Source organism: Sciurus carolinensis, chromosome 5, assembly GCF_902686445.1.
Source record: "Sciurus carolinensis chromosome 5, mSciCar1.2, whole genome shotgun sequence".
Classification (NCBI taxonomy): domain Eukaryota; kingdom Metazoa; phylum Chordata; class Mammalia; order Rodentia; family Sciuridae; genus Sciurus; species Sciurus carolinensis.
Genome location: NC_062217.1, coordinates 163,635,314 through 163,645,008, shown reverse-complemented (window position 1 = coordinate 163,645,008; position 9,695 = coordinate 163,635,314). Strand labels below are relative to the sequence as shown.

The window sequence follows — 9,695 nt, the reverse complement described above, 5'->3', positions numbered from 1 at the left end:
GAACTTCTGAGGAGGGCGGATCATCCTCAGGCCCCATCCTAGACCTGCGGAGCCAGAAGCTGGAGGTGAGGGGCCCGCCATGCATTTCTGAAGAGCTCTCCCCTCGGTTCTGGGCCCACTAGCATTTGGGAAGTGCTCGCCTGCCCTCGAGGTGCCCAGGCCTGCTGCTGCCTGGAGTCACCTGCTGCCCAGCCCCATGGCGGACCCCGCCCAGGACCGTCAGGCCAGGCTTCCTGGACCAGGCCCAGGCGGCAGTGCCTCCCAGGGCGCTGGGCCATGCCAGTGGAGGCCCGGCTGAGCCTCCCTGGTCTGGCGGAATGCATTAGCTTGCTCTAGGTGTCAGGAAGCCAGGCCGCCACCCAGTGTCCCAGTCAATTAGCAGCCCGGCTGGCAGGGATCAGGGCTGCAGGAGGAGCCGGGAGGCCCCACACGGTCTGTGGTTGGAAATGGTGTCTTGGGCTCCTCGGAGAAGCTGGGTCCTGCCCTGCATCTGGGCCACCTGAGCAGCACCTGCCTCCATGCTGAGAAAGGGCGGCTGGCAGGCGCAAGGCTGCTCAGTCCCCAGCCCCGGGCAGCTGGATCGACCCCCATGTGGTGGCGAGGAAACTGTTGCACGGGGGACACTCAGGCTGAGTGCAGGGCCTGGCGGCACCGGGACATCAGAGTGCAGGGGGGGTGGCCTGCTGCTCCTCACGCCCGCAGCGTCCAGGACTGTGGTCACTCATGCAGGGCCTCTGCAGGGCCGCCCGTGCTCGGAGGCTGGCTTCCGTGGGCAGCTGGAGCGCAGGCGTCCTCGGGTTCCTCTCTCTCTAGGAGGCAGCACGAGGCTCCAGGCCCCCGCTAACTCACCCTTGCCAGGAGAGCCCAGGACTGGGCACGAGCCTGTTGCCCTGTTTCTGGACTCCATATGCGGAATCCCAGGTGCAGGGCAGGAATTGCTAGCACATCCACCTGACCCAGCATTCAAAGTTGGCTCCTGCTGTATGCACTAGTCCAGAGTTCCTTTCTGAGGCCCCAAGTCCACACCATCTCCCTTGCTGCTCAGGCCTCTGTCCACACCCACATCTAGCCAGTCCCTGTCCTGCCTGTTCCAGCTCCCACCTTAGCCCAGTCCCAGTCCCGCCCCTGGACGGATGGGTGCTGGGTGTCCCCACTGTCCCCTGGAGCCATGGCCACCTGTGCTGGACCTGCTGTTGGCGGCACAGCTGTGCTCTTTCCAGATGCAGCCGAGAGCGTGTTCCTTCCTGTGGCTGCTGTAGACATCCCGACACGGTGGCCACTTCAGGCCAGAGACACGTCTTCTCTGCGGCGCTGCAGGAGGCAGTGTGGACCCAGCTGCCCTGATGGGAAGACTCAAGGAGTTGCGGGCAGGACCCTCCAGCACTCAGGAGGCATCTCCCTGCCTGGTCCATCCTGGGTGGTGGCCAGCTTTCTTGGCCACCTGTGGCTGCAGTGCCCAGTCTCTGCCCTGAGTCACATGGCCTCCCCCTCCTCCCTCTGTGTGAAGCCCCCTCTGCCTCTTCCTGCTCCAGAGGCTTCTGGTGGCCCTGAGGGTCCCAGGATGAAAGGCTGATGGCATCTCAAAATCCATGCACACCTGGGAAAAGACCCTCCCCCTTTCCAACAAGGCAGGACTTGCAGGTTCCAGGAATCAGGACCTGGACTATTTGGGGGGTCTTTTCAGCCCCCCACACTGACCTAGGAACCCACTTGTGTCATGTGAGCCCTTAGACCCTGCCTGTGTGTCCACTGTCTGGCTCCCTTGTCTACTGGCCACACTGGCCTTCTCTCCACTCCTCACACAGGGTACCAGCCCCACACTGGGGGACACCTTTGTAGAAAATTAGAAAGCAGCATCTCCTCTGGGCAGACACAGCCTGTTCCTGTGCCCCAGCTCGCAGCTTGCTCTGTGCAGGGAGGCTGGCTTTCAGCTGCTCACGCCCTCTGGGTGGGCAGAGTGCACACTGCCTTAGCACACCAGCAGCCCCTCTCAGACCCACCCCAGGACCTCTGCACATGCTGCTGTCACTTCTGCAAATGGAATCTTGGTCATCCTTCCAAACTCAACTCAAGAGTCCCCTCCCCAAGAAACCTCACCTGAGCTGAAATCTAGCCCGGTGCCTAGAGGAGTCTGCACTGTTCCCCCTGCCATCAATCTCCATGGCTGATGACACGCTCACAGGTGTGCTGTGGATGCCCATCTGCTTCCCTGCTAATGAGGACGCTCAGCAAGATTCCACGCCACCTCTGCTTGACCAGCGGTCATGTACCCAGTGAGTGCAGGAAGCACTCGATATGCACTGAACAAACCAAGCACTCATGGAGGTACAACCCTGCCACTGTGTGGTGCCACCCTGGAGGCAGCCAGATCAGTGAGGAGTCTTGGGACACATGGAAATGGACGAGTCCCCTGGAGGGCCAAGCTCCTGCCCTTGCCCTGGCCTGGGAGGGTGGGTGTCCCTGATGCCCGCCTGCTCCTGGAAGGCAGAGTCAGAGGCCAGTTCACCCCAGGGAGCTGCAGTCCTGTGGAGCTTGGCACCCGGCCAGGCTGGGAACAGATTCAAATTAATTTACATAATTGGGCTGCACTCTGCAGTGTTAATCAGCCTTTATGGCATCCAACACGGGACTCAGGCCTCGGGCACAGGGGTTGTGCCCTGCCGTCCATGCCATCGAGGCTTGGCCACTCCCAAGGATGTGAGCCCGTGTCGGGCCTGGAGGTCTCTCTGCTGGTCCTTGCAGAGTGGGGGTGAAAGGGAAGGACCCATGCCCAGCGTGGAGACCCTGGCCACTCCTCCTTGGCCTGACCGGCTGGTGTTCCCGGGCTGAGAGGTCCGGACCTGACCTGAGAGCATTTTGGGCATGGAGAGCCTGTAGGTTGGACGCCCCTTTCCCTTCTTGCTCACAGTTGTGCCCATGGCCACCAGGCTTCTCTCCTTGTGCCTCAGTTTCCCCATCTGAGGGTGGAGACAGGCCCCATGAGTGTGGTGGATCCAGCCCACAATGAGAGCTCCAGGCAGCTGCCAGCTGTCCAGTGCCAGGACCCCAGGGTCACCACTGGGGAGCAGGACCCAGCCCCATGTCGTCTCCCCAGCTGGTCACTCTACCTGTAGGGACAGTCTCCTGGTTCAGAGGTGTGAAACCTGGAAACACAAGCAGTCAGGTAACAGTCTAGCCTGTGGCAGAGCTGGAACTTGATCCAGGGTGTGGCTTCTGCCTGCTGCTGGCACCCAGCTCCATGTCACTGTGGGCACGTCCACCTCCTCTTGGGTCACCCTTGCCTCTGTGGGCAACGGCTGGGTGGGATTCTTCCCCACCTTGCAATTGTCCCAGCACCGCCCACACTGCTGAGCACAGTTGGTGTCTAATGAGCGCCTATGTGGAGAAACACACACAGAGGGCGAGACGGTCACTGGGACAAAGGTGGCTTCTTAGAGCCAGTGACTCTGGAGGATGAGGTGGTGGTTTGGGGGCACATTCTCTGTTCCTCTCCTGAGCTCCTCTTCTCCTTCCAGGGGAGCACAGCAATCCTCATGGGGACCCTCAGAAAAGCCACAGTGGAATGAGGGGCTGTCCTCTTCCCTAAACACGGACTGTCCCTGCACAAGGTCATCTGGAGGCAGGAATATGCATGAGTGCTTCCTACTCCGTAGGAGGAGCTGGTCCCACCCCCGACCCTCCTCCAAGGCAGGCACAGTGCCCAGCAGGTGGCGAAGGCTTCCAGTCCTATGTTTTAATTTCATTCATTCATTTGCGTTTGGTGCTGGGAGTTGGACCCAGGCCTTGTGCAGCCCAAGCCCCTGTTCTGCCGCTGAGCACCCCTGGGTACAGGTGAACTTTATGCATCGTGTAGAACATCACGCCAAGGACAGGAAAGGACGGGGCTCGGGGAAGACTGTGGGAGGGGCGTGGGAACAGAAACCAACCCAGGCTCTGTCCTCTCCTCCAGGGTATGGCCACCTCTACCCGGTCACCAAGCCTGGCAAGTACCTGTGCATGCTCTATGCTCTCTTTGGGATCCCGCTGATGTTCCTGGTTCTCACGGACATAGGTGACATCCTGGCCACCATCTTCTCCGAGTCCTACAATCAGTTCCGAAAACTCCCTTTGCTCCCTGGCGCCCCCTCTGAGGGGTGCCCTGGGCTGCGCTGCAGGAGGAAGCCTCAGGCCGAGCCCCCGGAGGCCGCCCGGACCATCCCTCAGATCGTCATCAGCACTGAGGAGCCCCAGGGCCCCAAGCCCGGCAAGCGCCCCTCAGTCCCAGGCAGAGCCTCGGAGCTGTTGGAGAGGCTCCTGTCCCCACAGGAGAAACAGAGCCTGCAGGCCCCGGGCCCCGGGGCCATGGAGAGGAGCAACTCGTGCCCAGAGCTGGCGCCGGGGCGGCTGTCTGCCTCCATCCTCAGCAACCTGGACCAGGTGGGGCGGCCGGTGGAGAGGCTGGACGTGCCCCTGGCTGCCATCGCCCTGGTGGTCCTGGCCTACATTTCCTGTGCCGCCGCCCTCATCCCCATCTGGGAGACCAAGCTGAACTTCGAGAGCGCCTTCTACTTCTGCTTCATCACCCTGACCACCATCGGCTTTGGGGACACCCGGTTAGAGCACCCCGCCTTCTTCCTGTTCTTCTCCCTGTACCTCATCATCGGCATGGAGCTGGTCTGCATCGCCTTCAAGCTGCTGCAAGCCAGGCTCCTGCGCGGCTGCGCGGACCTCATGCTCTTCCTGGCCCAGGGCAAGCTCTGCCGCCTCGTGCGAGAGTGAAGCTCGGCCTCCCAGACAGACTGGAGCTGGGTCTCACCTGGGTGGGTCAGAGCAGTGACACTGAAGCCCGTCCTCCGACCTTGGGGCTTGGGGACACACCCTGCACGAAGGCTGAATTTGGCCTTGTGGCCTCCGGAATCCAGGGAAAGCCCTTCACACTTCACCCCAGTCCAGGTGAACTGGGTGTGCGTTTGTGGAAGCACCGCGCTTACCACCTTTTGCTGTCACTGCCTGCCTGTGACTCACGGAAAGCCAAACTGTGTCCTCGAAATTGTACTTTCATCCAGATAAGCCTTCCTGAGCTGCTCCCGGCCACCACTGAGGAGGCAGAGGGAGCCTGAGCAGCCTCTTCTCCCCAGGGACTGCATGGAGGCCGTCAGAGCAGCCCTGCCCAGCCACTGCTGCCACGCGGTGGCACTGTCACCTGAGTGCATGGGGCCTGGCAGATGTCCTATTGCTGGATTCTGTGTGACCACTTCCCTCTCTCCTTGAAGGTGATGGTGCCTCCCGGGCGGGCTGGCCCTGAGACCTGGAGAACCCGGGTGACTGCACTGGTGGGTGGACACACCTGAGCAGTTCCCAGCGGGGGTCCTGTGAATTGACTGCCCTGCGCATCGCTGCCGTGGGTGCCCTGTCCCTCGTCCAGTTGGGAGAGCCCCCTTTGCCTCCCTTTGAGCACAGACTCTGGTCACTAAGGTGTGGACACGTCAGCCAGGGTGAGTGAGAAGGGGAAATGCCTGCAGGCTGCACTCAGGCGACGACCAGTGGGAGCTGGTGGCCTCGGGCGCCCAGCCCCTTTGCCCTGTCTGGGGTCACTCTGGGTGCTGTACGCTGTCCCTCTGTTCTCAGGGGACACAGGCCTCAGGAGCTCCTTAGCACACTCTGCCTGGCTTCCTTGGTCCTGGTCTCACTCCTTTCCTCTGCTGGGGCTTCCGGTGATCACCTCCCTGAAATGCACTCTCAACATAACCTCTGTCAGAGCGAGTCCTGGGGCCAGGCTGGGGCAGCAGGTGAGCTGGCAGTGGCCCCTGGCGGGCTCCCCTCTTCTATGTTTCCCTCCTTGGTTACTAGACACATCCCGGGGCTGTTTCTGCACCTCTGAGAGTCTTGCAAAGGTCGCCTGGGTCCTGTGATGAGCACAGTCCCTGAGTCCCTGGGGAGTGGTGGGGGAAGCTGCAGGCCAGGACCCTGGAGAGACCCCAGCAGGATCCTCAGAGCAAAGCAAGCCCCTGTCTTCCAGGCTGTCTGCCCTGTCCCACCTCCTGTCCCGAGCTGAGCGCCAGCTCTCAGAGGGGTCTCAGGTCTCCCCTGGGATCTTCTCCACCTTCCCCACACCTATCAGACTCTGTCCCCTCAGGCCATGAATCAGACCAGGCTGAACAAGGACCAGGAAGGGCTTAGACATGACCCGTGGGATTTGGGGACAGTCCAAGGTGTGGGGCTCTTGAGGTTTCTCGACATCCCTCCAAGCACATTAACCCAGCTGAGATGTGGCAAAGTCCCTGGAACCCAGAGGCCATCAAGACTGGCCACTCAAGTGGGAGCACTTGGAGGGGCCCAGGGCCTATGTGAAGTTCAGTTGCACCAACATCCATGGGCTGCTGGCCATTGTCCTGGCCAAGGGCATCCAAAGAGGAGCCAGGGACATCCTCTCAACCCTGGAAGTCGCTTCCCTACAGACTGGACGGGACCCTCAGCCAGTCCCTTCTGACTGGGCTCACATCGACCCCTCTGGCTCCAGTGCTTCCCGTTGCCCTGCCTGGTTCCCTGGTCACCTTCCTCACGCCGCCATAACCAATTGCTGATGACTGCCTGGCGCCATCGCCACAGCTTATTTCTCATGGTTCCGGAGCCTGGATGTCCGAGAACAGAGCCAGCGTAGCCGGGAACTTGGTGAGGTCCTCTGCCTGGGTTGTCCACCCACAGAGGGATCTGTGTCACTTGATCCTCTTTCTTTCTTGCTTAACATTTGCAAAACACTATGTAATTAAAAATGAGTACCCAAAATAGACAAAGACTCGACAGTATGCAAACAAATCACCATGCGCCTTTAGAACACAGACACAGGATCGGAGCAGATGTGTCACCAAAGAAGGTATTTTGATGGCCAAGGTCACCTCCTGTCTTCCTGAGGGCTCCCCCCTAATGACCTCCTCTCCACCCATTTGCCCCCCAAAGGCCCCACCTCACTGGCACCTAGGACTCCTGGGGGACACAAGCATGGAGTCCATAGCACCTCCCAAGACTCAGATGCCAGTGGAATGGGGTGTGTCTGGGTTTGGGGTTTTCAATGTCCCCAGGTGGTCCCTGTGTGTGGCCAGCATTGAACAGCAGGCAGAGCCGCTTTCTGAGTCTGAAATGCCCGTCTGTCTCCCCTCTGCAGTGGAAGAAGACTTGCCTTGGGGCTCCCTCCATCTGTGGCTTCCTCCAGCCAGTGACCCCAGGCTCCTGCAAGTGGCCACTCTTGTCCCCACCCTGACCATCCTTCCAGGACATTCTCTGCTCCAGGACTGGAATGAAGTGCCTGCCTTTTGTCTCCTCCTCAATCTCCCAGCTGCCCAAATGAAACCCCGTTTCTCCCTTTGCTGCCCTCTCTCCTTTCAACCCTCCCGCCCCCCTTTGCAGCATCAGCTGCATATGGGATGCTGCACGGTCCTCAGGTGCACACAAAGCCAGGACAGCAGTCACCCTTCTCTGCACACCTGCCGTGTGCTGCATCCCGATCTCAGTCCTTGTGCACCCTCTCATCCAATGCTCCCGACAGCACTGAGTTAGGGCCAACTCTCTCCATTCTACAGATGAGGAAACTGAGGCCAAGCAGCTAGCACAAGCTCTCCCTGCCAGCAAGTGATGATCCAGGAGTCAGACCCAGGCCTAGTGTGACTAAGTCAGTGGTTCCCAGTGGCCCAGCAGCATCAGCCTTCCTGGGAATCTGTGAGAAGCAGAGGCTCAGTCTCCACCTGAGTCCTACTGAAGCCCAATGCTGGAGCTTAGGAAGCCCTTCAGGGGACTCTGAATCAGGCTTGAAACCATCACAGTAACCACTCCCATTTCCCTAAGGGAACAGTTTTGGGGACAGCAGCCTGAGCAAAGGTAAGAGGTGGGATTCCTGTGTGGGCAGGGATGCTGGGGGGACAGGGCCTCTGGCCAGTGAGCCCTCCTATGACTGGACCCTCCAGTCCCAGTAAGGGCCATTCCTGCTCATTTGCAAACTCAGTCTCCCTGGTGTGGAGGAGGCTGCTTCTTGCTTGGGGGGCCTCACCTGTGGGATCCCCATCAGCTGCCCAGCAGGACCCGGCTGTAGAGAGCTCAGCCCAGTTGAAGTCCACCTCCCGAATTAGAGGCCCCAGAAACTCCTGGACTCTGGAGGAGGGGGCATGTGGGTGGTCACCTGCCGTGTGTCCTCCTGCAGTTCATTTCTGTCCTCCCTGTGCCTGGGTCAAAGCTTCGGTGGCACGCTGTGACCCAGGGGCCGTGGGATGGTCCTGCCCAGTTGTCCAGCGGCCTGGCACCAGGTGTAGTTAGCGTCACCTTTTTAAACAAAAGAATAAACAAAGGTCAGGGAGCTAAGCCATAAGTTCAAGGTGACACAGCCAAATGGATGGGTGGGGGTGAAAAGGGAGCCGCCTCGGGAGGCCGGATCGGGGCACCGCAGGGGCGGCGCTAAGGCCTCTCCCGAGAGGAGCAGTGGTTTTGACCGGGCGCCGCCCGGCAGAGTCCCAGGTGTGCGCGACGCTGGGGATCCTCCCTGCTGCATGCTCCAGCCCTGGGCTCCAGCAGCAGGCGCCGAGGTCAGGCGGCTGGCCTGCGCTTCCCCACGGGGCCACCAGGTGGCGCCGCCAGCCCGCGCGCCCGTGCTCTCTGGGCCAACCAGAGGCGAGTGTGGAACTCCAGGTGCCTTCCAGGAGAGGGACTGTCTCTCGCATTTGTCGCCAGGGAAGAGGAACCCCCCATGTGCTCCCCCCACACACCTCCCTGGATGACCCCTGACACGCAGAAGTCTGTTTCTGGGTGTGTCCAGAGAACTCCCTGGGACAGCCCCCATGGTCTTGCTGACCTTGGAGGTTCGGGGGCCCTGCCTTGTCACCAAAGGTGAGGAGCAGGAGGTGACCTGGTGTCCCAGGACACTGGCAGGTGGGCGGCTGTATGCCCTGCTCTGGGTGGGCTACTGCCCCAGCGTCTGAGGGCGCCTGGCCAGTGGGGAGAGGGGAGGAAGCCCAGCGTGGTGAGGGCTCACTTCTTCCCCCTTCCTCCCCGGGGGCACCTTCCGACCACTGTGGCTGTGTCCATGTGCTCACAGTCCTTTACCCTTGCCCTGGCACGTGGTGGGTACCGGGTGAACACCTGTTGCTCCCACGCACCCTCCCAGTCCATGGGGAAGATGCATGTTGGTGTTTGGGTCAGCGCCTTTGTCCCTAAAGACTTTGCCAGACCCCTGGCTGAACCTGCCCGGGACTCCTGGGACCTCCCTGACACCATCCCCTCTGCGATGTGGCGGGGCCTGGGCCAAGCCCCAAAGGCAGCACTTAAGAAGGCCCTTTAGGGGCCAGAGAGGGCAGAGGCAGGTTCCCAGGAAGCTGAGCGACTTCAGCCAGCGCCCTGCTGACTGGGAACCTCCTGTGGCCAGGGGGAGCTCTGGTCATGAGGCGCGGGTGGGGTGGTTTTTGTCAGTGTTGTGATGTTTTTAATTTGTCATTTCTTCTCATTCTCAGTATTGGTGCCCATAGGCAATTCTGAATGGGCAGGTTTGCATTTTGGTCTTGGGTGCATAGCCCTCCTCTGGACCTGATGCACCCCTGGCCTAGAGGTGTCCGGCAGATGACATGCCGTGCTGGCAGGTGGCCCCTTACCAGCCCCTCTGATCCTGCAGTCCCCTCCACGGGGCTCCCAGGTGAAGGTCCAGCACCATGGCACCAGCTCCATGGGCTCCCAGGCCC

The 9,695-nt window shown here is 60.8% G+C and overlaps 1 protein-coding gene across 1 annotated transcript; it reads left to right on the top strand.

The window, feature by feature from the left end:
* The first annotated feature begins 2,160 nt into the window (after nucleotides 1–2,160).
* LOC124985801 (potassium channel subfamily K member 18-like) lies at nucleotides 2,161–4,758 on the top strand. The gene is made up of 2 exons (XM_047554405.1): nucleotides 2,161–2,266; nucleotides 3,950–4,758. The coding sequence occupies exons 1-2, from the start codon at nucleotides 2,161–2,163 to the stop codon at nucleotides 4,756–4,758; spliced, it is 915 nt and encodes a 304-aa protein (XP_047410361.1).
* Nucleotides 4,759–9,695: the final 4,937 nt, after the last annotated feature.